The sequence below is a fragment of the Pristiophorus japonicus genome, chromosome 14, assembly GCF_044704955.1.
Source record: "Pristiophorus japonicus isolate sPriJap1 chromosome 14, sPriJap1.hap1, whole genome shotgun sequence".
NCBI lineage: Eukaryota > Metazoa > Chordata > Chondrichthyes > Pristiophoridae > Pristiophorus > Pristiophorus japonicus.
Window position 1 is genome coordinate 75,490,136 of NC_091990.1, and position 27,951 is coordinate 75,518,086.

General features: G+C 45.2%; 1 protein-coding gene across 1 annotated transcript in view; it reads right to left on the reverse strand.

Moving 5' to 3' along the window:
* The window catches only part of LOC139279609 (mucin-6-like), a 288,296-nt gene that overhangs the window by 257,862 nt on the left and 2,483 nt on the right, over window positions 1–27,951 (reverse strand). Inside the window, exons 3-5 of the mRNA XM_070898725.1 lie at window positions 27,377–27,541; window positions 20,181–20,275; window positions 16,680–16,812 (exon numbers count right to left, since the gene is read on the reverse strand). Of these exons, the coding sequence (XP_070754826.1) occupies window positions 16,680–16,812; window positions 20,181–20,275; window positions 27,377–27,541 (393 nt within the window). The remainder of the gene's footprint in view (window positions 1–16,679; window positions 16,813–20,180; window positions 20,276–27,376; window positions 27,542–27,951) is intronic.

Consider the following 27,951-nt stretch of genomic DNA (forward strand, 5'->3'; position numbering starts at 1 on the left):
TCAGGAGGAGGCTGAGATGGATCATCCACTCGGCACTTCTGGCTGAAAATGGCTGCAAATGCTTCAGCCTTATCTTTGGTTTGTTTTGATCATTTTATTATTCTGTTGTCATTTGTATGTATCTTTGATGTACTATGATTTATTGAGGGTCGCGATCTAAAGTGATCTCCAGTTAACAATGGGAGGATCGGGGACTATTGCTTAATGAATGGATTGCATCTAAAGGGGGCCCTACGGGATAGGGCAGGAAACAATGGCAGGAGGATGGCGATTGACACGGCAGTTCTTAGTGGAGAATGTCCAGTTAAAAAAGATTAGGTGTTTTGGTTTAAAAGTGATAAGGAGAGAAAGGCACTAGTGTTATAGCGTCTAATGCTGGGGATTGAGAAGTTAGGAGAAGAGGCTGAGGCCAGAGACAGAAGTCTCAGAACTTGCAGAACTTACACAGCAGCTAGCAGCAACCAGGAAAGAGGTAGAAAACTGACGATTCCAGACACTTGGAGCAGTCAGGACTGTTCTGACGCTGGATCAGCATATGCGGGCGGACAGAAAAGGAATCACGATCCAGAGAAAGGAATCTCTAAACAGCGGCATGCAAAGTTAGCAGAGACCAAGGCAAGCATAATAGTTATTGGGGCCCCTACCACCCCGTACCCTGTGAAGGGAATAGGAGGGCAGTAGGTGGTGGTATTAGCTTCCCCAGCTGGGCCAGAAATTGATGAAGCCTGGTGGTCATCAGAGGATTCCCCAGGTCCAAGAGTTGAAAAGGCGATTCAGAGACAGGGAACATGGCCACCATTCCCTTCCGCACCCCCTCTGTCTTCTCCGTCTTTGGAGCCCCAAACCCACGTGGTTCGAGTGGCGACGTTGGGTATGGACGAGACGCAGTTAGATGCCTCTTTGGCTCCTCAGATACTTGGCACCTGCAACATTTCACCCGACCTTTGGTAATGTGGAGAGTGGTGCACAAGGCGAGAGCAGGATCACGAATCTTCCACTCCCCATGAAGGTTGTGAAGAGAACGCTACCTTAAGTGGTTTTAGGGATTCCTGGTATCAGCAAGTTGGGGTAAAGTTACAGGACACGAGAGCTATCCTTGGTGAAGTGGGACCTTCACTGCTTCAGAATCTTAATATGTTTTCCCAGTGGTGGTGTAATATTCTGGGATGGTGGCAGTCAGGTCACATATCGGAGAAACAGAGAGTTCACATGATTCTGCGAGCTTTAGGGAATCATTGGGGAAAGATGGTAGGTTTTGAAACAAACCCCAGGTCTCTGTAGAATAATAGTTGGGATCTTCAGTGCTCACTCAGGGTCACAGTTGATAAAGGCATGTTGCATTATTACCAAGGGAAGGACCCAGGGAAGCAGGGGAAAGTACATTTCAGTTGTGCTTGGGAACAAATTGGATTGAGATCAATTATTATGGGGGTGATGCCCATAGAGAGATTATTTTGACTCTTCTACTCCCCTCAGTAGTGCCGAAAGTGGATGCCTGGGGTGGGTACGAGAGTTTTTATAAACGGATACCAAGGGTGAAAAGCCTGAATCAGAGAACTGCAGTTATCCCTGTCATGGATGTGAGACAGGGGTTACAGCGATGGAAGGCATAAGGGCTTGAATGGATAAGTCCCGGAAGGGGTTGCATGAAGGGAGCGGGATCAGGCGGAAGATTGGCTAAAGAAGCACAGAGGTTGAAAGAAAAGTTGAAGAATCAGGAAAAGGAAGCAAGAATCGCAGATGGGAATGAGACCTCGATGCAGTTGGTGAGGTTGGGAGGTGATTTTGCAATTGAGGCGGAATCACAATAGGGAAATCGTGCCTTAACTATACATTGCTTTCTTAGGACCTTTACTTCAGGATAGAGGTGGCCGTCACATTATCAAGGCATTAGTGGAAGGGCAGTGGGAAATATCCTTGATTGACATAGGGTCAACAATAATATAGGCAAATACTCCTGTTCCACCATCTCTGATTATGACCATTCAGGGTGCCACTGGTGTCCCAGAGGCCAGCCCCATCATGCATAATGTTGCGCTGCTCCTTTGTCAAAGGAGCATGCCACTTCAAGGTACAGCACGTGCTGGAGAGCGACGGCTGTGAAGAGGGCGACTGGATTATATGTCCCTAGGGTCCAACTCGCTGATTTGAGCATAGGCAGGTACAGCAGGAGAGGCAAGGTTGGGGCGCAAGTGATCGTGGAGTGACATGATCAATACCCAGGCGAGGCATGAGTTCAGAGCCTAGAAGAGGCCAGGGCCAGCACGGGCCAGCCCACACTGCGATATGTGTGCACACTAGAGCTGGTCTCCAGTCATCTTGGTTAATCCTTGCCACTGGACCAAGACCTAGCTCTGTCAAGCTCGTGTGGTGGCTGATGTGCAACGGCCACCACATGTTAAAAAAATCGACGCACAGGTATCTTCCACCCTTCAACATGTCGTTCGGGACCTGGAATATTAGGTCGTTTATTGAAGCACCTATGAACTAATCCCTTTTTGGCATGGAAGCAAGTCATCCTCAATACGAGGGACCGCTTATGATGATGATGAATGATGCGCTGTGGAGACCTAAATCGGGGAATGAGATGGTTATGATGTCAGTGGCTAACGAGGTTGGTCCTGTTAAGCCAGTGGTTCCAAAGTACCTCTCCCCGCCCCATAGGTTGGGGACCCTTATTGACAGTGTGGGTACCCCATTCCTTGGCCGCTGGACGAATTAATGTTGAGGTGGTCCTTTAGGGAGGGGATGCACTCCTAAGGGATAGTACCCCATCACCCCAGATGCGCGAGACTGATTCAGAAATAGTTAGAGATGAAAGCAATGGGACAAGCTTGCTCAGAAGTACTTAATGTTTCTGTAGGAATGGGCTGTCTCAGAACTGTGTTCAATGAAAAGCCAAAATGTGGGAGTTGTAAGCGTGGTCTAAAGTGATTCGGAATGGGGATTGGAGTGTTGAAAACGTTGTTATAGCAGTTCCAAAGTGTGAACTGAGAAAATGACTGAGTCTCTCAACTGATTCTTCACATCCCTTCACCCTTTGCTCTATGTTGTTAAACCCTTCCCATTTACCAGAGGAAAGTTTTAATAATTGTGCAGGAGGCAACAAGATTGGTTGAGGACATGAACTGTGAGTTTAAGATTTTGATTCAGTACAGAATGAGATTCAGTAGAACACATCAGAAATTGAAAATTGATTTGTGAAACATGATAAAATAGTCTATGATAGAATAAAGGAGAAAAGGGACGATCATGTCTCGTGTCTACTGTTCTACAGATGTTTTGTTTTGTTTTCAGTGTGAATGTTAATGTCTCTTTACAAAGCATGTGTGAATGTTTCTTTGTCACTGGCTGTGGCCCTGCCCTCTTTTTCAAGCTCTGTTGAGTTTAAGATATTGGTCTGAATTAAATTGGAGTTATTGAGGTTAACTTTCCTATTAAATTGTGAAAAACAGACTTATGGCCATGGTGAAATTTTGGGTGTTGTAAATTGTGTGAAAGTGTCTAGTTCCAAACATGAAACAATCACATCAATAATTGCAGTCCATGCCCGCATGCAGCAAGACCTGGATGACATTCAGGCTTGGGCTGATAAGTGGCAAATAACACAACTGCCAGGCAATGACTGTCTCCAACATGCGAGTCTAACCACCGCTCCTTGACATTCAAAGGCATTACCATCACCAAATCCCCCACCATCAACATTCTGGCAGCCATTGACCAGAAACTTAACTGGACCAGCTACATAAGCACCGTGGCAACGACAGCAGGCCAAAAGCTGGGTATTCTGTGGCGAGTGTCTCACCACCTGACTCCCCAAAGCCTTTCCATCATCTACAAGGCACAAATCAGGAGTGTGATGGAATACTCTCCACTTGCCTGGATGAGTGCAGCTCCAACAATACTCAAGAAGCTCGACACCATCCAGGACAAAGCAGCCTGCTTGATTGGCAGCCCATCCACCACCCTAAACATTCACTCCCTCCGTCACCGACGTACCGTGGCTGCAGTGTGCAGCATGTACAAGATGCACTGTAGCAACTCACCAAGGCTTCTTCGGCAGCACCTCCCAAACCCGCGGCCTATACCACCTAGAAGGACAAGGGCAGAAGATGCATGATAACACCACCACCTCCAAGTTCCCATCCTGACTTGGAAGTATATCCCCGTTCCTTCATCGTCACTGGGTCAAAATCCTGTAACTCCCTCCCCATCCGCACTGTGGGAGAACCTTCACTACAAGGATTGCAGTGGTTCAAGAAGGCGGCTCACCACCACCTTCTTGAGGGCAATTAGGAATGGGTAATAAATGCTGGCCTTGCCAGTGACATCCACATCCCAGGAAGAAATAATTTTTTTTTTTAATTGGCATTTAAAAAAAAAATTCTGATCAATATCAAGGACTCCACGATTTGAGGTGATTCTGATTGTTTATTCATCTTTGTTATATTGAAATGTGTGAACCAGGGGGGGAAAGGGGGGAATGCTACTGCTGTGTGTATAGTAACAATCTGAAAACATCCTGTTGAGTAAGATGGGGGAGGGATCTACAAGAAACAAAACCAGCCTAAATATAAACAAAACAGGAAAAGAGAGCATAGGAAAGAATAAAGTAAGGGAGGACATTGATAGCAAGGGAATAAATAGAGTTATAGAACAGGAGTCTAAAAAGATGGTTAAACAAAAAGTGAGAGGAAATCCAATTAAAAATGAGTTAAACTGTCTGTACAGCAATGCACAGTGTCCGAAATAAAATGGGAGCTTGAGGCAATCATTCGTTGTGAGGAACCAGATGTAGTAGGGATTACTGAGACATGGCTACAGAAAAATCAGGACCGGGAATAAAACATTGCAGAGTATAACATATTTAGAAACAATAGAGAGGGGAAAAGGGGAGGGTGGGTAGCTATACTTATTAGGGATAATATAAAGGCAGTAGAAAAAAGTGACGCAGCTATCAGCAAGACATAAATAGAATCCATATGGATAGAGATAAAAGATAATAAAGGATCAATCACACTAATAGGTGTAGTCTACAGGCCACCTAATAGTGGAAGGGAGGTGGAGGAAGAAATATGCAAACAAATAAGGGAAATGAGTAAAAAAACATAGAATAATAATCATGGGGGATTTCAACTACCCTGATATTAATTGGACAGAAGAGGTAGGTAAAGGGGATAAGGGAATAGGGTTCCTACAATGGGTGCAGGACTCCTTTCTAAAACAATATATAAAAAGCCCAACAAGGAAGGATTCGCTATTGGATCTAGTAATGGGGAATGAACTGGAGCAGATAAAAGATGTAAAAGTAGGGGAACAACTAGGCAATAGTGACCATAATATTATATGATTTAAAATGTTAATTCGGATGGACATAAGTATGTCGAAAACCAGGGTAATAAAGTGGAGAAAAGCTGATTTTGAAGGGCTGAGAATAGAACTTCGGAAAATAAAATGGGCAGCAATATTGGCAAAAATGATGTAGAGCAGCAATTGGAAACATTTAAAACAGTGTTCAACAGAATGCAGGAACAATATATTCCTCTAAAAGGAAAGAACAAACTAAACAGTAATGAGACTTCATCGATTAATAAAAGCGAAAAGGGAACAATTGGGGGTAAGAAAAGAGGCAGACATTAAGTTCATAAAAATTAGGGGAGTACATGAAAAGGGGTATACGAAAAGGGTAGGAGAGAAGTAAAAAAAAAAACAACTAGGAAGGCAAATAGGAACTATGAAATAGGGCATAAAACAAAATAGTAAAATATTTAACGACACATCAATAAAAATGGAAGTTTGGGATGGGAATAGGGCCATTAAGAGATTGACAGGATAATAATGAGAGAGAGATGGCAGAAATATTAAATAATTATTTTGCTTCAGTATTTACCAGGGAGGTAGAACAGGTGCACAGGACATTGGATGATGAGATTAGTAATGAGATAAGGATATTTAAATTAAAAAGACGGATATATTAAATAAACTAATCAAACTCAAAGAGGATGAAACCTCTGGTCCAATGCGTTGTGTATCTGTAAAGCATGCACTCCCATGTTCCGCCACCAGGGAGTGCATCCCCTGAAGTCCCAAGGGATCCCAGCATCCCTTGGGAGCACTGTATATAAGCCGGCCCCAAAGGTCTGTTCCTCACTCTGGAGTGCCTTAATAAAGACTGAGGTCACTATTACTTTAACCTCCCTGTGTGCAGTCTCATCTATGTTAGGAACACAATAACTGGTGACGAGTATACGAATCCAACGCAAAGATGCAGCAAACTGTGGGTATCCTGGAAAAATTCTCGGAGGGTGAGGACTGGGAAATCTATGTCGAACGGCTAGACCAGTACTTTGTAGCCAACGAGCTGGACGGAGAAGGAAGCACTGCAAAAAGGAGAGCGATCCTCCTCACGGTCTGCGGGGCACCGACCTACAGTGTCATGAAGAATCTTCTGGCTCTGGTGAAACCCACAGATAAGTCGTGTGAGGAGCAGTGTACACTGGTTCGGGAGCATCTTAACCCGAGGGAGAGCGTGCTGATGGCGAGGTATCGGTCCTACATGTGCCAGCGATCTGAAGTTCAGGAAGTGGCGAGCTACATTGCTGAGCTAAGGCGACTTGCAGGACAATGTGAGTTTGATGGCTACCTGGAGCAAATGCTCAGAGACTTTTTTGTACTGGGCATTGGCCACGAGACCACCCTATGAAAACTTTTGACTGCAGAGACACCGACCTTCAGTAAGGCCATTGCGATAGCACAGGCATTTATGTTCACCAGTGATAACACCAAACGAGCTGCAAGCTCTGTAAAACCTGCTAACCACCACGTAGCAGAGGAAGATCGGTCCATGGTGGATCAAAGCAATTTCGAGCCTCAGAGAGAGGAGGCAGATGTTGAAGTACACGGGGTGCAGACATTTTTGACGAAATGTCCACCTATAATGCTAAATGTAAAATTGAATGGCTTACCCGAAGCCATGGAACTGGACACTGGCGCTAGCCAATCTATCATGAGTCAAAAGATGTTTGAGAGACTGTGGTACAACAAAGCACTCAGACCAGCCCTGAGCCCCATCTACACGAAACTGAGAATGTACACCAAAGAGCTTATCACTGTCTTGAGCAGCGCCATGGTCAAGGTCACCTACGAGGGCACGGTGCACGAACTGCCACTCTGGATTGTCCCGGGTGATGGCCCCACACTGCTTGGAAGGAGCTGACTGGGCAAAATCCACTGGAACTAGGATGACATCTGAGCGCTACCACATGTCGATGAGGCCTCATGTACCCAGGTTCTTAAAAAATTTCCTTCCCTTTTTGAGCCAGGTATTGGAAACTTTTCTGGGGCGAAGGTGCGGATCCATTTGGTCCCAGAGGCACGACCCATTCACCACAAGGCACGAGCATTACCTCACATGATGAGGGAGAGAGTGGAAATCGAGCTGGACAGGCTGTAACATGAGGGCATCATCTCCCCAGTGGAATTCAGCGAGTGGGCCAGCCCGATTGTTTCTCGCTACAGGACCAATACCCGCTACCCAAGGCAGATGACCTATTTGCGATGCTGGCAGGAGGCAAGACGTTCACCAAGCTTGATCTGACTTCGGCCTACATGACGCAGGAGCTGGAGGAGTCTTCGAGGGGCCTCACCTGCATCAACATGCACAAGGGACTGTTCATCTACAACAGATGCCCGTTTGGAATTTGGTCGGCTGCAGCGATCTCCCAGAGAAACATGGAAAGCCTACTCAAGTCGGTACCACGCATGGTGGTTTTTCAGGACGACATATTGGTCACGGGTCGGGATACCATCGAGCACCTACAAAACCTGGAGGAGTTCCTCCAGTGACTGGATCATGTAGGGCTGCGACTGAAGAGGTCGAAATGCATCTTCATGGCAACAGAAGTGGAGCTTTTGGGGAGAAAGATCGCGGCGGATGGCATTCGGCCCACAGACGCCAAGACAGAAGCTATCAGGAACGCGCCCAGGCCACAGAACGTCACGGAGCTGCGGTCGTTCCTGGGACTCCTCAACTATTTTGGTAACTTCTTACTGGGGTTAAGCACCCTCTTAGAGCTTCTACATTTGTTATTGCACAAAGGTGAGAACTGGGTATGGGGAAAAAAACAAGTAATTGCTTTCGAGAAAGCCAGAAACATTTTATGCTCCAACAAGCTGCTTGTATTGTATAACCCGTGTAAAAGACTTGTGCTAGCATGTGATGCATCGTCGTATGGAGCCGGATGTGTATTACAACAAGCTAACGTTGCGGGGAAGTTGCAACCTGTCGCCTATGCCTCCAGGAGCTTGTCTAAGGCCGAGAGGGCCTAGAGCATGATTGAGATAGAGGTATTAGCATGTGTGGTCGGGGTAAAGAAAATGCATCAGTACCTGTTTGGCCTCAAATTTGAGCTGGAAACCGATCACAAGACCCTCATATCCCTGTTCGCTGAAAACAAGGGGATAAATACTAAAGCCTCAGCCCGCATACAAAGGTGGGCACTCGCGCTATCAGCGTATAACAATACCATCCACCACAGGCCAGACACCGAGAACTGTGCAGATGCTCTCAGTCGGCTACCATTGCCCACCACGGAGGTGGAAATGGCGCAGCCTGAAAACTTGTTGATGGTGGCGCAGCCCGCAGACTTGTTGATGGTCATGGAAGCGTTTGAAAATGATAAACCACCTGTCACGACCCGCCAGATTAGGACTTGGACCAGCCAAGATCCTCTGCTGTCCCTAGTAAAAAGCTGTGTACTGCATGGGAGCTGGGCCAGCATCCCCGTTGAAATGCAAGAGCTAATCAAGCCATTCCAGCGGTGAAAGGACAAGCTGTCCATTCAGGCAGACTGCCTGTTGCGGGGTAACCGCGTAGTGCTACCCAAAAAGGGCAGGGAGACGTTCATCTCGGATCTCCACAGCTCACATCCGGGTATAGTAATGATGAAAGCGATGGCCAGATCCCACGTGTGGTGGCCTGGTATCGACTCTGACTTAGAGTCCTGTGTACGGCAATGCAGCGTGTGTGCTCAGTTGAGCAACGCACCCAGAGAGGCACCACTAAGTCTGTGGTCTTGGCCCTCCAGACCATGGTCAAGGATCCATGTCGATTATGTGAGCCCGTTTCGCAGTACAATGCTCCTGGTGGTGGTGGATGCTTTTTCAAAATGGATTGAATGTGAAATAATGTCGGGAAGCACCGCCACCGCCACCATTGAAAGCTTGAGGGCCATGTTTGCCACCCACGGCTTGCCTGACATACTGGTCAGTGACAACGGGCCATGTTTCACCCCTGCCGAATTTAAAGAATTCAAGACCCGCAGTCAAACATGTCACCTCAGCCCCATTTAAACCAGCCTCCAATGGGCAGGCAGAGCGGGCAGCACAATCAAACAGAGCCTGAAATGAGTCACAGAAGGCTCACTTGAAACCTGCCTGTCCCGAGTGCTGCTCAGCTACCGCACGAGACCCCAATCACACACAGGGGTGCCCCCGGCAGAGCTACTCATGAAAAGAACACTTAAAACCAGACTCTCGCTGGTTCACCCCAACCTGCATGATCAGGTAGAGAGCAGGCGGCAGCAACAAAATGTAAATGATGGTCGTGCCACTGTGTCACAGGAAATTGATCTGAATAACCCTATGTATGTGCTAAACTATGGACATGGTCCCAAGTGGATTGCGGGCACAGTGATAGCTAAAGAAGGATGTAGGGTGTTTGTAGTCAAACTGGACACTGGACAAATTTGGAGAAAGCACCTGGACCAAACGAGGCTGCGGTTCGCAGACTGCCGTGAACAACCCACAGCAGACACCACCTTTTTCGAGCCCACAACACACACCCAAAGGATCAACGACACTACCCTGGACCAGGAAATCGGACCCATCACGCCCAACAGCCCAGCAAGGCCAGGCTCACCCAGCAGCCCTGCAGGGCCAACAATACGCCAGCCCAGCAAGGGCACGTCCAACACACCAGAACAGACATTTGTACTGAGGCAGTCCACCAGGGAAAGAAAGGCTCCCGACCGCCTCACCTTGTAAATAGTTTTCACTTTGACTTTGGCGGGGTGATGTTGTGTATCTGTAAAGCATGCACTCCCATGTTCCGCCACCAGGGAGCTCATCCCCTGAAGTCCCAAGGGATCCCAGCATCCCTTGGGAGCACTGTATATAAGCCGGCCCCTAAGGCCTGTTCCTCACTCTGGAGTGTCTTAATAAAGACTGAGGTCACTGTTACTTTAACCTCCCTGTGTGCAGTCTCATCTGTGTTAGGAACACAATACAATGGATTTCATCCACACATTGTAATAGAAGCTGGGGAAGAAATAGACGGATTACTGCACATATTTAATAATTTGTTAGAAAAAGGTGTAGTCCCAGAGGACTGGTGGATAGCTAATGTAATACTTATATTTAAGAAGGGGGATAGAATATGTGCAGGGAAGCTTAACATCGGTGGTAGGAAAAATAATGGAATCCTACGAAAGGAGAAAATAGAACATCGAGAAACCAAAAATAATAATGAATGGTCAGCATGGATTTCAAAAGGGAGAGTCTAGCTTGACCAACCTCATTGAATTTTTTGAAGAGGTAACAGAAAGTAGACAATGGTAATGCAATAGTTTATCTAGATTTTCAAAAGACCTTCAATAAGATACCCCATAATAGACTGACGAACAAAGAATGCGGAGTCAGGGAACAAGTAGCAGAATCGCTAGTTGGCTTTAAGACAGAAAGCAGAGAGTGGGATTAAAGGGTAGCTATTTTTGAACGATAAGGGGGTCAAAGGTTATGGGGAGCATGCAAGGGAAGTGGAGTTGAGGCCAAGATCAGATCAGTCATGATCATATTGAATGGCAGAGCAGGCTTAAGGAGCCTATTTCTTATGTTCTTATGACAGGTAGATAAGATAGTTAAGAAGGCATACAGGATATTTTCCTTTATTAGCCGAAGCATAGAATATAAGAGCAGGGAGATTATGCTTGAACTGTTAAAGCAGTAGTTAGGTCACAGCTAGAGTATTGCGTACAGTTCTGGTCACTCTAGTGTAATCAGATCTTTCCTGTAATGTAGACAGGACAGAGAAGATTTACGAGAATATTGGCAGGACTGAATAATTTTAGCTATGAGGAAAGATTGGATAGGCTGGGGTTGGTTTCTTTGGAATAGAGGAGGCTGAGGTGTATAAAATTATGAGGGGCCTAGCAGAGATGTCAATAACTAGGGGACATAAATTTAAAGCAATGGGTAGAAAGATTAGAGGAGAGTTGAGAAAAACTTTTTTCACCCAGAGGGTGGTGGGGGTCTGGAGCTCACTGCCTGAAAGGGTGGTAGAGGCAGAAACCCTCTTTGCATTTAAAAAGTACTTGGACATGCCCTTGAAGTGCCATAACCTACAAGGCTAAGGACCAATAGCTTGAAAGTGGGATTAGGCTGGATAGCTCTTTTTTGGTCGGCACGGACACAATGGGCCAAATGGCCGCCTTCTGTGCCATAACTCATAAATTTCTATAATTCGAAGAGCTGGGGAGTTCTCCTGGTGTTCAGGCCAACATTTATCCCTCAACCAACATCACTAAAACGGATGAATTGTTCATTTATTTAATTCCAGTTTGTGGGACCTTGCTGTGTGCAAACTGGCTGCTGCGTTTCTCTACATTACTACACCTCAAAAGTCATCATCATCACAGGCAGTCCCTCGGAATCGAGGAAGATTTGCTTCCACTCTTAAAATGAGTCCTTAGGTGGCTGAACAGTCCAATACAAGAGCCACAGTCCCTGTCACAGGTGGGACAGATAGTCGTTGAGGGTAAGGGTGGGTGGGACTGGTTTGCCGCATGCTCTTTCCGCTGCCTGTGCTTGATTTCTGCATGCTCTCGGTGATGAGACTCAAGGTGCTCAGCGCCATCCTGGATCCACTTCCTCCACTTAGGGCGGTCTTTGGCCAGGGACTCCCAGGTGCTGGTGGGGATGTTGCACTTTATCAGGGAGGCTTTGAGGGTGCCCTTGTAACATTTGCTCTGCCCACCTTTGACTCGTTTGCCGAGAAGGAGTTCCGAGCAGAGCGCTTGCTTTGGGAGCCTCGTGTCTGGCATGTGGGCAATGTGGCCTGCCCAGCGGAGTTGATCAAGTGTGGTTAGTGCTTCAATGCTGGGGATGTTGGCCTGGTCGAGGATGCTAACGTTGGTGCGTCTGTCCTCCCAGGGGATTTGTAGGATCTTGCGGAGATTTTGCGGAGTACTTCATTGTGAAATGCTTTGGGGTGTTCTGAGGTTGTGAAAAGTGCTATATAAATGCAAGTTATTTCTTTGCAGGATCAACAAGCTTTATGTTGTAACGATTTGTATTTATATAGCACCTTTAACATAGGAAAGATGCTTCACAGAAGCATAATCAGACAAGCATTGAAAACGAATCAAAGAAACCTATATTAGGAAAGGTGACTAAAAGCTTGGCAAAAGAGCTAGGTTTTGAAGAAGGGTTTAAAGGAGGAGAGAAAGATGGAGAGGCTGAGAGATTCAGGTAGGGAATTCCAGAGCTTGGGGCCGAGGTGGCTGAAGTCAAATCAGCCAGTAGTGGTGCGAAAGAAGTAGGGGATTCACAAGTGGCTATCTTAGAAGGAACACAAAGTACTTGGAGGGTTATAAGGGTGGAGAAGGTTAGAGGAGGTTAGAGGGGCAAAGCTACATATGGATTTGAACACGTGAATGAGAATTTTGAAGTGTTGGGGAACTGAGAGCCAATGTAGATCAGCAAGCACAGGAGTGATAGGTTGACATAATGTTCCTTCTAATTTTTGGGGTGTTATGTATTGTCCAGGTACATTAAATGTATAGTTACAATGGTGCACCACAGGGGGCGCTGTGGTGGGAGACCTGAAAGTAACTGCAAGACAGAGTATAAAAGGCTGCCCACCACACCTGAGGGACACTCTGGAGTTACACAATAAAGGACTAAGGTCACAGCAGTTACTACAACACCATACTGTGTGGAGTCAGTGATTTGAGTGCTACATACATCACATGGGGGGGCTGCGCGGCCCATTCAAAAATCCCCGCATGCACCTTTTTTTCATTGAAAAGCCAGTGGGTCGGCTGCGTGGGAGCTCCAGATAGCACAGCTTAAAGGGAACATTGGGTAGACAACTGAGTTTTAGATCAAGTGAAGTTTATGGAGGGTGGATGATGGGAAGCCAGCCAGAAGAGCATCGGATTAGTTGAGTCTGGTGGGGACAAAGACATAGATGAATGTTTCAATACCTGAGTAGCTGAGGCAGAAGAGCAAGCGGGCAATTATATAGAGGTGGGCGGTCTTTGCGATAGAGGGGAAATGGACTTGAAAGCTCAGCTCAAGGATGCCAACAGGCTGGTTCAACCTGAGATATTGACCAGGAAGGGAATGGAATTGGAGGCGAGTGCAATGTATGCATGTGTGAGTATGCTCACAGGTTTGTAGAGCTGTTGAGTTGGGAGTGGCTTAGCTAGTCACGTGATGTTCACAAGACTCAATAAAACCCCAGTCAGTTGGGTTTAGGGGATCCATGATAAGGCAGGTGGTTTTGAGCCTGGTTGATGAACTGGTAATGTGTAGTATGATTGTTATCATCACAGGTATTCCCTCGAAATTGAGGAAGACTTGCTTTCATTTCAAAAGTGAGTTCTCAGGTGACTGTACAGCACAATTAATTCGAGAATTACAGTCTGTGTCGCAGGTGGGACAGACAGTCGTTGGTGGAAAGAGTGGGTTGGGAGTCTGGTTTGCCTCACGCTCCTTCTGTTGCCTGCGCTTGTTTTCTGCATGCTCTCGGCGACGAGACTCGAGCTGCTCAACCCCCTCCCGGATGCTCTTCCGTCACTTATTGCGGTCTTTGGCCAGGGACTCCCAGATGTCGGTGGGGATGTTGCACTTTATCAAGGAGGCTTTGAGGGTGTCCTTGAAACGTTTCCTCTGCCCACTTGGGGCTCGCTTGCCGTGTAGGAGTTCCGAGTAGAGTGCTTGCTTTTGGAGTCTTGTGTCCGGCATGCGGACAACGTGGCCCGCCCAACAGAGCTGGTCAAGTGTGGTCAGTGCTTCGATGTTGGAGATGTTGGCCTGATCCCTTTTGCTAATAAACCAACTAGTTCTTAATAGTAATGTGTTGCCATGAATTCTTCAGCAAAGAATCCACAAAGCAAATACAAACTCCATACCCTCACTGTAATGTAACAAGGGCCAAAGACAATGGCCTCGATATTAATGCACCCCCATGACGGGCAGGAAAAGAAATTTGAAATTGGGAAACCGTTCGTCAGCCCACTATTTTTATGGCGGGCAGTTTAATGGTGTGTGAGTGTCCTGCCATCGAGAGGTGGGACACTTCATTAACATATTCAAGCTCTTATAATGCAATTGGGATTGGTGATCACAAGATTCCCGTCGACTGCCTCGCCAGCTGATCCAGCACCTATCTGGCCTCAAGGAGCAGCCTGAGTCATGCCATTTTCTGTCACTTCCTGATGACTTTCCGGCAAGAGTGAGTAGGAAGTGAGTTAATCAATTTAAATAAGGACCAGGCCTCATTTCTGAACCAACAAATGAAGTTTCTAACTGACACCTCTGCTCACCCACTAAAAACCAGTCCAGAGTTACAAACGGGCCTTATGTCTTCAGATGATGTCACATAAAGGGCAGCACTTAGATGAGGAAGAAGAGGGGACCAAGGATTGATCTCTGGTAACTGTACAGGTAATGGTGTGGAGGCAGAAAGAGAAGTCATTGGTGGAATTGCTCTGGTTCTGATTGGATGGATAAGAGTGGAAGCAAGCAAGAGATGTCTTAATCAGCCAGACTGCAGAGGCTTTGGAGGGGGATAGAATTGATTGACCACGTCTAAGGCTACAGAGATGTCAAGAAGGATGGTGAGGAATAGTGCAGTAGAGTCACAGCACAGATATGTCATTTTTGTCTTTGTTTAGGGCCGTTTCAGTGCTGTGGCAGGGGTGGAAATCTGAATGTATAGACTCAAACGAAATGTTGCAGGAAAGATGAACATGGATTTGTATCTAGCAGGGAAGAAGACAAGGTTTAGATGTAGATTACTCCTGGGTTTGGTCAAGGGACAACCTTCAGCTTTGATAGTATTAGGGAACGGTCCTAAAGTTTTGACAAGCTGGTAGGATGCAAAAGTTTGGTAGCATGTGCACAGTGCTTTGGACAAGGATAACTATGGAGGGGAAACCTGGAGTGTGATAGAACTCGAGACGGAAATTTGGGGTTTCGCTCACTGGTAGATTCCTTGGGATGGAAATTCATTTTGGCGCGTTTTCGGGCCTGAAATGGGCGTTGTGCTGGGAGTGAGCGGCAGAAGCTGGAGGTTCATCTGAAATTGGGACTTGGACCTCAGCAGCATATTGCTAGAGAGCTGTGGATGCCATTCAAATGGCCAGAAGTAACTTGCCAGTTCCACAAGGATGAGGTTGATCCAGTTGCCTCGATGGCAGCAACCCTCGGGTGAGTCTTGTAGTGGGGAGAGGAGGAAAGCGATCCGGAGGAAGGAGGCTGGTGATTGGGAGGAGGTTGTGTGTCGGCTGGCAACGGTTTTGGGACTGCTGTGAAGTGTACTCCTCCTGGGTCCACATTCAGGCATTAAAATAAAACTTTTTCGTTAGTCCTCACTGCCGACAGACACAAGGGCATAGATTCAGTGATGCTGCACCTGTTTTACACGTGTAAAAAGTGTCGAATATGATGTGCGTGTGGACATTCGGCGCTGGAAGTGTACCCTCCACTATACTGGTAATGATTCCAGGGCCCTGGTCTGAAACAAGTGTTGTCAGCTGCCTGAAAGTTAAAATCTACCTCATTCACTAACAATATGTTTGCCTCAAAAAGTCATCATGGGACTGAAATTGCAGTCGGAGGCTTCCTATGGGCAATTGCCTCCGACCTGAAACATTTCTACGAATTTACTTGGTGGTCCCGGAGGAGCGTGGGATTCCGGTGGGGAGGCCTTCTCTTCCCGCACTGCGAAGCGTGCTCCCGTTCTCCAGGTTCCCACACAGAAGGTGCAGTTAAGTGTGACTGCTCAGCCAATCAGGTACAGTATTCCACAGCTTTCTCATTAATAGCAATGGTAATTCTATATCTATGAGTTCTCATTGCTATTAATGAGAAAAAAAACAAACACACTAAATACATAAAATAAAAAATAAAAAAACACACCTCACATAATTAAAATTAATTGAAATTAAAGTTAATAAATATCTTAGGGAAATAATTTTTTTCCGCATTTTTTAAAAGTTTTTAAAATTATGGTTGAAATTAAATATAACATAATGGGCACGGTTTTTAAAAACAAAATGTGTTTTTTTTTAATTTAATTATATTTTTGTATGTTTTTAAACTTTTACGCCTGTAAAAGTAGGCTATGCGCCTGCTTTTTTGAGGACATTAGCTGGGCAAGATATGGGTAAATCCTGCAATCTTGCCCTTGCAAATGTCCTCGCACCCGATGTGCGTTGGATCTGTCAAGCTCCAGCTTGACAGATCGGAAAAGCTGGTTTTCAGCGCATGCGATGCCATTCTGGGTCCGTACGGACCCGGGGAGGCCGGGATTTCCAGGCCAATATGTTGTGAATTTTAGACAGTACTTGTCTGGCATAGTGAAAATTACAATGTAATTATTATTTGATACTTACTGCATCTATCTATCGTATTTCTCCAGCCTACCAAGAGTACACCTCTTATGGTACAAGCACGGACATACGATGCAAGACTTGCGCACATGAAGTCGTTTGTTTGTTCATAGTTGCATGTCTCAAATCTACAGTTCTGAAAATCAATGAATAGAAAAGCAATTATATACACACCAAAATACTTTAAACTAGAGTAGAGCATGCTGAGAATAAAGATCGCTTGGCAGCATTCTGTGTGTCATGGCTACATGAACAGTGGTTTCATTCCTGTAGATTTTAATTATAATAAATGTATAAGGGATATCATACATGGGAAGAGGATAGTAACAGAATCTCATAAACAGTATTCATGGCCATGGGGAGAATAGTACTGCCACGTGTAAAAAAAAAACTAGAGATTCATGTCACAGTGCCAACATTTTTGGGGAGCCTTGTAAATTGGTGGAATATCTAAAACATATTGCAAAAATATGTATTACTCTCAATATCCAATAATTTAGTATGTGCAACATATCATTCTTATTTTGAAATTGATCAATTTTACAATAAAATCTTATATTTAAAATAAATAGATTAACTCCTGCCTAAAATTAATGCATACAGGACTGAAGTTCTCGGCCATTTGCATTTGTACCATAGCTTCGGCATTTGGAAAATACAGCCATCGATCACTGTCCTTTCTAGTTACTCAGCAGGATAATCATTGAAGAAAGTTCAAGTCATTTCAAATTTAACCAAATTAAAAGATTACTTGTATAGCTATGTTATAACCCATTTATACACTGACATCTAACTTTGATGTATGATTTTTGACCTCTGGAGTTGACCAGATAGACCAATATGGTCTTTTCCAGTCTTGTACATTCCTATGTTCCTATGATTATTTGCATTTTCTCAATGCAGAACGCATCTGTATGAATTGTAGACTGTGACTGCTATTTGGAGATTGTAGGTAGCTATCATTTTCACAACTAAAATTTATTCAAATGATTTTTAAAAGGGAAATACTGTCACAGCTGCCACTTTCAACAACAATAATTTTATTTTCATAGTAAATGAATAGATTTCCAATCATGAGATAAACTTATCTAATAAATTTGTTGCAATACATAAGGACTTCTGAGTGGCAAAAATGTACAGCAAACAACATAATGGGCCAAAAATTCCGGCCTCGTACGAAGTGCGCATGGACCCGACAAGGCCTCGCAAAAGCCGGTTTTCGGGGCGTGATGCGCATGTGCCGAGAACCGACTTTTCCGATCTGTCAAAATTTCTTCTACGCATCTCTGGGAGAAGGACATCTGTGCGGGAGAGATTGGGCTATTTAGTTAACTCATGCCCAGCGAATGTCCTTCAAACTTTTACGCCTGGTGAAAGCAGGCGTATAGCTTACTTTTACCAGCATAACACTTTAAAACATAGAAAAATGCATTTTAATCAATCATTTTTATATTAAAAACCCTGTCCATTAAGATAAGTTTATTTTTAACCCTATTAAAACACATTTAAACAAAAATTCCCCCAAATATTTTTTTTTCCTAAAACAATTAATTACATTTAATTTTAATTCATTTTAAATGTGAGTTTGTGCCGTGTTTCTTGTTTTAGGGAGTTATTCACATTGATAATAATGGGAGACCGTATAAACAGAGCTCCCATTTTTATCAATGAGAATACTCGATATTGATTGGTGGTCTAGGCCCACATGATTCCAGCACCAACATATCACACTGTTGTATGTACCATGGGCTAAATTTTAGGCTTTTCTGTTTTCGGGGCGAAAACAGAGGTGGGTCGGGAAAGTCACTGGCCGGGAATAGTTTGCGCTTTAGTAAGGAAGTTTCGGCATCTGGGCCCTGCATCAGGGGGCGCAGCACTAAGGAAGGCATTGTACACTTTTCGTGGTGCAAGGATGGGAAACTCGCAAACTAAAGTGCTGGGCCATGTGCGCTCCAAGAGAGGCCTAGGGGTGGAGGGGAGGGGGGGGAACCTTAAAAAACCCACAAAAACACTCCCAAAACATTGTCCACGCCACCACAACACAAATCGCTTAAAGAATTAAAAGAACAAACACTTGCACTTACCTTCGGAGTACTTTACCTTGCTTTCCGCTGCTGGCATGGCTGTACCGCACTGATTTACCAGGCGGTTATTACGGGCACACTTCTGGACGGACGGATCGGCAAGAGTCAAAACTCCTGCCGGTGTCGCAACCAGAGGCATTGCACACCCAGTGCAGCTCTTCTGGGCGGTGCTGCTCAGCGCCACCACCAAACCCAACCGGAGGATCGCGACGGGGCACAGGAGACCTCACTGCCGCCTTTCACGTTGCTCCGGGGCAAAACCCGGAGCGCAAAGGACCGGAAAATCCAGCACCATATCTGATCAAAATTTAGCCCAGATTTCTTAACTTATATTCCAGAATGACTGACAGTTGTAATCAACCTCTTTCTATATCCTTTACTTTACATTCATGTACATACATTTTAATATATAGTTCCATGCCTTTAGCTTGCTTAAAAAATATATATCAAGATAAAGATCCAATTAAATCCAAAGATTCTGCCCAGCAGAGCTGATCAAGTGTGTTGTCAGCAAGAAGACTTCTCTTCATGTAGAGGCCTGCCTACCTTCTCTAACATCTAACCATCATCATCATAGGCAGTCCCTCGGAATCGAGGAAGACTTGCTTCCACTCTTAGGATGAGTCCTTAGATCGCTGAACAGTCCAATATGAGAGCCGCAGTCCCTGTCACAGGTGAGACAGATAGTCGTTGAGGTAAGGGAGGGTGGGACTGGTTTGCCGCAGGGTCTTTCCGCTCCCGCGCTGGTTTTCTGCATGCTCTCAGCGACGAGACTCGAGGTGCTCAGCGCCCTCCCGGATGCACTTCCTCCACTTAGGGCGGTCTTTGGCCAGGGACTCCCAGGTGTCAGTGGGGATGCTGCACTTTATCAGGGAGGCTTTGAGGGTGTCCTTGTAACGTTTCCTCTGCCCACCTTTGGCTCGCTTGCTGTGAAAGAGTTCCGAGTAGAGCGCTTGCTTTGGGAGTCTCATGTCTGGCATGCGGACAATATGGCCTGCCCAGCAGAGCTTACCAAGTGTGGTCAGTGCTTCGCTGCTGGGGATGTTGGCATGGTCGAGGACGCTAATGTTGGTGCATCTGTCCTCCCAGGGGATTTGTGGGATTTTGCGGAGACATCGTTGGTGGTATTTCTCCAGCGACTTGAGATGTCTACTATACATGGTCTCTGAGCCATACAGGAGGGCGGGTATTACTCCAGCCCTCTAGACCATGAGCTTGGTGGTAGATTTGAGGGACTGGTCTTCGAACACTCTTTTCCTCAGGCGACCAAAGGGTGCTCTGGCGCACTGGAGGCGGTGTTGAATCTCATCATCAATGTGTTCTTGTTGATAACACCATGTAGCTGATGACTTATAAAACTATTTTTAATGGGTATTGAAAAATATAGGATAAAAAGAATAATACAGAATAATTTATTTACCTTATAAAATTCTGTAGGGTCCAAAACCTTGTGACATTGTCCAAATATGGAGCTCTCCTTCAACAACATAGAGCAATGGGCCTCAGCAAACATTTCTAGTAAATGGAAAAGAATTGTTTGTTGTTGTAAGTTTCAACAAGTATAACTGCCTGAGGAATTTTGACCACGATGATTGCCAAAACACAAAAAGATCCGGTATTGTTGTATTGGATAAAAATAAACATATTTCCATAGTCTAGTACATGGTCTAACAATCCTGGTTCAACAAGTGCTGGATAATTGTGCATTCCAAGTAACAACTCCATCTGCAAAAGAGTTCAACAGAAAGTGTGTGAAGTTTTACGAGTACCATTTTTTTTAGAAAGATCTTCCAATTATATAGCACCTTTCACGACTTCAAGACATCCCAAAAGCCAATGAAGTACTTTTGGAGTGTCGTCACTGTTGTAATGGAGAAGATCCAGTAGCTAATTTGCACTCAGCAAGCTCCCATAAACAGCAATGAAACAAATTACTGGATCACCTGTTTTAGTGATGTTGGTTGAGGAATAAATATTGGACAGGACACGGGGAGAACTCCCCTGCTCTTCTTTGAATAGTGCTATGGAACCTTTAACGTCCACCTGAGAGCTGACAGGGCCTTGACTTAACATCTCATCCGACAGTCCAGCACTCCCACAGTACTGCCAAGAATGAGAATCCTGAAGGATATGTTTCCTACCCGGTGCCAAGGTAAGGGATATCTTATGGCGGCTGGAGAGGAACTTGGAAAGGGATGGGGTAAATCCAGCTGTCGTGGTCCCTGCTGGAACAACAACATAGATAGGAACAGGGAGGAGGCCCTGCTGAAATATTAGGAGTTAGGCTCTAAATTAAAAGCAGGACCTCGAGGGTAATAATCTCTGGATTATTGCCCAAGCCAGGTGGAAATTGGCATAGAAGCAGACCGATCAGGAGAATTAACAAGTAGCTAATGGGCTGGTGTGGAAAAGAGGGGTTCCTTTTCATGGGACACTGGCACCAGTTCTGGGACAGGAAGGAGCTGTACTGATGGGATGGATTCCATCTGTACCGGAATGGGACCTGTGGCAAAGGCATTAAAGTAGTAAGATGAGGGGAGGGGTCCACAAGAAACATAACCAGCCTAAATTTCAACTACAACAACAACAACAACTTGTATTTAATGTAGTGAAATGTCCCAAGGTGCTTCACGGGAGTTTTATGAGGTAAATATTTGACACCGAGCCGCATAAGTAGAAATTAGTGCAGGTGTCCAAATGCTTGGTCAAAGAGGTATGTTTTAAGGAGTTTCTTGAAGGAGGAAAGCGAGGTAGAGAGTCAGAGAGGTTTTGGCAGGGAGTTCCAGAGCTTGGGGCCTTGGTAACAGAAGGCATGGCCACCAATGGTTGAGCGATGCTCAAGAGGGCAGAATTAGAGGAGCGCAGACATCTCGGGGGGGGTGGGGGGGGCTGGAGGAGATTACAGAGATAGGGAGGGGCGAGGCCATGGAGTGATTTGAAAATAATGATGAGAATTTTGAAATCGAAGCGTTCCTTAACCGGAATCCAATGTAGGTTAGTGAGCACATGGGTGATGGGTGAGCGGGACTTGGTGCGAGTTAGGACATGGCTAGCCGAGTTTTGGATCACCACTAGTTTACGTAGGGTAGAATGTGGGAGGCCAGCCAGAAATGTTTTGGAATAGTCAAGTCTAGAGATAACAAAGGCATGGATGAGGGCTTGAGCAGCGGATGAGCTGAGGCAAGGGCGGGGGCAGGCGATGTAATGGAGGTAGAAATAGGCGGTCTTAGTTATGCTACGGATATGTGGTCAAAAGCTCATTTCAGGGTCAAATATGACACCTAGGTTTGCAAACAGTCTGGTTCAGCCTCAGACAGGAGTTGGGGAGAGGGATGGAGCCAGTGACTAGGGAACGGAGTTTATGGCGGGGACCGAAAACAATGGCTGCGCTCTTCCCAATATTCAATTGGAGAAAATTTCTGCTCATCCAGAACTGGATGTTGGACAAGCAGTCTGACAATTTAGAGACCGTGGAGGGGTCGAGAGAAGTGGTAGGGAGGTAGAGCTGGGTGTCATCAGCGTACATGTGGAAACTGACACTGTGTTTTCGGATGATGTCACCAAGGAGCAACATGTAGATGAGAAATAGGAGGGGGGCCAAAGATAGATCCTATTGCAGCACCAGAGGTAATGGTGCGGGGCCGGGAAGAGAAGCCATTGCAGGTGATTCTCGGCTATGATTAGATAGATAAGAATGGAACCAGGCAGTTGCAGTCCCGCCAAGCTGAATGACAGTGGAGAGGCATTGGAGAAGGATAGAGTGGTCAACCGTGTCAAAGGCAGCAGACATGTCAAGAAGGATGAAGAGGGATAGTTTGTCTTTGTCACAGTCATGAAGACTGCCATTTGTGACTTTGAGAACCGTTTCTGTACTGTGGCAGGCGTGGAAACCAGATTGGAGGGATTCAAACATGGAATTGCAGGAAAGATGAGCATGGATTTGGGAGGTAACAACACATTCAAGGACTTTGGAAAGGAAAGGGAGGTTGGAGATGGGGTGGTAATTTGCAAGGACGGAGGGGTCGAGGGTTAGTTTTTTGAGGACAGGGGTGATGACGGCAGATTTGAGGGATGGGGGGTACAGTACCTGAGGACAGAGAACCGTTAACAATGTCAGCTAACATGGGAGCCAGAAAAGGAAGTTGGATGGTCAGCAGTTTGGTGGGAATAGGGTCAAAGGAGCAGGAAGTGAGTCTCATGGTCAGAATGAGCTCGGAAAGGTCATGTGGGGAGATCGGAGAGAAACTGGAGAAGGATGTGAGGTCAGGGCTAGGGCAGGTTGCTTCCCTAGAAGAAGTTTGTCCCGGTAGAATAGAGGAAGAGGCAGAGGCGGCCAAACGGATGGTCTCAATCTTAGAGACAAAGGAGTCCTCACACTTATTGTCAGAGGTGAAGGTGGAGACTGGGGAGAAGGGATTAAGAAGATGATGAGAAGAGGAGAATAGAAGCAGGGATTTATCTTTACATTCCAGACTGATTCTGGAATAGTGAGCGATTTTGGCAGATGAGAGCAGGACCAGATAATGCTTTATGTGGTCCAGCCAGATGTGGCGGTGAATGCTAAGCCGTCATATCCGTTCAAGTCTGCGTCCCTTGGACTTAAGGGAGTGAAGATTAGGGGGAACAACCAGGGTGAGAGAGTAATTGTTTTAACAGGGATTATGGCATGAAAGATGGTGGTGAGTGTGTGACTAAGCAGATTGGTAGCTGCAGAAATGTCATGGTGAATGAAGGGCCAAAGGCTGGATAGTTGGGAATAGATAAGTGCAGTTGTAACTACCCTGATATTAATTGAACAGAAAGGGGATAAGAGAATGGAGTTCCTACAATGTGTACAGGACTCCTTTCTAACCCAATATGTAAAAAGCCCAATAAGGGAGAATTCTCTATTGGATCTAGTAATGGGGAATGACCCAGAGCAGAAAAGAGACGTAAAAGTAGGGGAACATCTCGGCAATAGTGACCATAATATTATAGGTTTTAAGATGATAAGAGAATGAGATAAGTATGATGATAACCAAGGTGATAGATTGCAGAAAAGCTGATTTTGAAGGGCTGAGAATAGAACTTGGGAAAATAAAATGGACAACAATATTGACAAAACGATGTAGAGCAGCAATGGGAAACATTAAAACGGTGTTGAACTTACTGCGTGAAAGGGTGGTAGAGGTAGGAACCCTCATCACATTCTAAAAGGAAAGAACAAACTAAACACTAATGAAACTCCATTGATGAATAAAGCCATAAGGGAACAATTGAGGGTAAGGAAAGAGGCATACATTAAAGTGCATGATAAGGGAGAATATGAAAAGATTAGGAGAGAAGTCAAAAAAACAATTAGGAAGGTAAAGAGGAACTATGAAATTAAATTATCAAGGAACATGAAAAAATAAATAAATGGGAACAGGACCATTAAGGGATTGACAGGAAAATGCCACAGCTTACGATAGAGAGATGTGAGAAATATTAAATAATTATTTTGCTTCAGTATTTACCAGAGAGATAGAACAGGTGGACAGAACATTGGATGATTGGATTTGTAATGAGATAAGTGCATTTAAAATAAAAGAGGAGATTTACAAGAATACTGGAGAAAGTTGGCTGTGAGGAAAGATTGAAGATGCTGGGTCTGTTTTCTTTGGATCAGAGGAGGCTGAAGGGAGACCTGATTGAGGTGTATAAAATTATGAGGGGCCTGGATTGAGTGGATAAGAAAGACCTGTTTTCCTTTGCAGAGGAGTCAACAACCAGGCGACATAGATTTAAAGTAATTGTGGGGAGGTTTAGAGGAGATATGAGGGGAAATTTCTTCACCCAGAAGGTGGTGGGGGTCTGGAACTTACTGCGTGAAAGGGTGGTAGAGGTAGGAACTCTCATCACATTTTGAAAATACTTGGATGTGCACTTACAGTGCCGTAACCTACAGGGCTACGGACCAAGAGCTGGAAAGTGGGATTAGGCTGGATAGCTCTTGGTCAGCTGGCGAGGACACGATGGGCCAAAATGGCCTCCTTCCGTGCTATAAATTTCTATGATAGTATAAATGAATCAAATGCAAAGAGGATAAAACACCTGGTCCAGATAGATTGCATCCACACATTTTAAAATAATCTAGGGAAGAGATAGCAGAGGCATTACTACACATATTTAATAATTCGTTAGAAAAAGGTATAGTGCCAGAGGACTGCTGAATCGATTTTGTAATACTTATATTTAAGAAGGGGGATAGAACATAGCCAGGGAATTATAGACCAGTCAGCTTAACATCGAAGGAAAAATAGGAAAATTAATGGAATTCCTACTAAAGGAGAAAATAGAAGAACATATCACCGGTCGAGTTTAACGGGTGGGATAGTCCCATTGTTTCTGTGTTGAAGAGTGATGGCACTGTCAGGATTTGTGGAGACTACAAGGTTACAATTAACTGATTTTTGAAACAGGATCAGTATCCGTTACCGAGGGCTGATGACCTGTTCGCCATGCTAGCTGGTGGAAAGTCGTTCACGAAACTGGATCTGACGTCGGCCTATATAACCCAGGAGCTTGTCGACACTTCGAAGAAACTCACCTGCATCAACACCCATAAAGGACTGTTCATCTACAACAGGTGTCCTTTTGGGATTCGTTCGGCTGCAGTCACATTTTAGAGGAATATGGAGAGTTTACTGAAGTCCGTTCCTAGAACTGTCGTGTTTCAAGATGACATTCTGGTAACAGGTCGCGACACTGCTGAACATCTGAACAATCTTGAAGAAGTCCTACAGCATCTGGACAAAGTGTGAATTCATGGCACCTGAAGTCGAATTCCTCGGGAGGAAGATTGCTGCTGATGGCATCAGGCCCACTGATTCGAAAACCAAGGCCATCAAAAATGCATCCAGGCCTCAGAATGTGACAGAGCTGCGTTCTTTCCTTGGGCTACTCAACTACTTTGGTAAGTTCTTACCCAGATTGAGCAGTTTACTAGAGCCACTGCATGTGTTACTAAGAAAAGGCGACAACTGGGTCTGGGATGCGTCTCAAGATAGAGCCTTTGAGAAAGTCAAGAATCTGCTATGTTCAAACAAGTTGCTTGTTCATTATGATCCACGTAAGCGTCTTGTATTGGCCTGTGATGCTTCATCATATGGGGTTGGCTGCGGAAAGAGCTTACAGTTTGGTAAAGAAAGAAGCTTTGGCCTGTGTGTATGAACTAGTAATGGATCACAAGCCACTCATTTCATTGTTTGCGGAAAACAAAGGTAGTACTACCAATGCATCGCCCCGCATTCAAAGGTGGGCACTGACATTGTCTGCCTATGATTACGTCATCCGTCATAGACCTGGTAGTGAGAATTATGCCGATTCATTGAGTCGTCTGCCCTTACCCACAACTGAGATGAAGACATCTCAACCTGCAGATCTACTGCTAGTAATGGATGCTTTTGAGAGTGAAGGAACCCCTGACACTTCCCCAAGGTGCAGGGAGCAATAGATTGTATGCACATCGCGATGTGGGCACCTTTTCAGGATGCTGAGGTTTTCAGGAACCACAAGAGATTCCACACCCTGAATGTCCAACAGGTTGTCAATCACCAGCAAATTATACTGGCAGCGAATGCTCAATTTCCGGGTAGCATCCACGATGCTCACATCCTGCGTGAGAGCACTGTATCTGACTTGTTTAACAATGAGCCACAAGGTCAATGCTGGATGCTTGGTGACAAAGGATCTGGCCTCGCCACCTGGCTGATGAACCTCCTGCGTGACACCCACACCAAATCCAAGAGGCGATACAACGAGAGCCACAGAGCAACTCGCAATATCATGGAGAAACCCATTGGAGTGCTGAATCAGCGCTTTAGATGCCTGGACCACTCAGGAGGCGAGCTCCAATAACACCCTGAGCAGGTAGCTCAACTTGTGGTGGTGTGCTCCATGCTGCACAACTTGGCTATCAGGAGGGAACAAGAATTGCCTGATGAGACTGACAGTCCACCTCACCAGAGAGAGGATGAGGAGGTGGACGCTGACATCGGCCCAGATAATCAGGCTGAAACTGAAGCCATGCCCCCGCCCCCCTGTAAACCGCATGAAAAGGCCCATGGTGGCATGATAGCTGCAAGAGCTTTACGTCAGGAGCTCATCAATGATCACTTTGCCTGAAAGAACGTTGGTGTTAGGCACTAAGGGGGGCACACTTCAGGCACTGAGTAGTTCAGGCTCTGGGTTGATTCAGGCTCTGGGTAACTGACTCTCTAAAAAAGGATGGATGCTGAATATTTCTATTTTGTACATCGAGAGAGAGTTTAATGCTCCTGACCATGGGGTGACCATTTTTGTTCGTGGGTGAATCAGAACCACCATGAACTTTGCATGAAGCACTGCAAGATAACACTTCAGGACTATGTCCCTTTCGATCTTAGTGACGAGAGGCAATAGTCAACATTTCTGAGAGACATCAAAACATCAATAGAATTGAACCTAAATGCAGTTGGCACATCTGATGTTCAGGAAAATGTGAGGTATAAAAAAATGTCATTTAAAAATCGGTCACTTTAACAGCACGAACAGAATCCAAACTCTTATTAATTGTCATAGAATGATGGAATGCATAGACTGATATTTGACACTTACCATTTACTTGACTTAATGAGCACGGGTCAGAGTCTTCATCGTGAGCAAGTCCACAATTTGCTGTAACTCTCCAAGAATTCACAAAAAAACTAGGATTCCCTTCTGTGATTTTCATACTGCTCTTAAAATCATCTGTCGAGTCTCCATTGAAATTACCACACAGCCCTGCAAGAGAATAAATGAAGCAGATAATTAGCAACATCCAATATAAAAGAAGGCCATACAAAACTAACATTTGCAAATAAACAATCAACAGAATGCAAAATACTGAACACTGCTTCAAAAGAGCATTCCCAGTTTACCATGAATTCTGAAAATGGAGAACACACATATCCTTTTAGATGTGAAATGGAAATGGATTCTACTTCCAAAATTTATTTTTAAACCTGTATTGGCCAAAGCACCTTTTCTATACCTGGCATTGCAATCCATGGACTTCCGTCACTGTGATCATTTGCCTTATTCATAAATATGGATGATGAAATAATCTAGAGTTGCATCTAAACTTATTTCGCTAACAATAGCAGAAACAGAAAGGGAAATTACAGAAGTTTGCGATTTGAATTAATGCAACA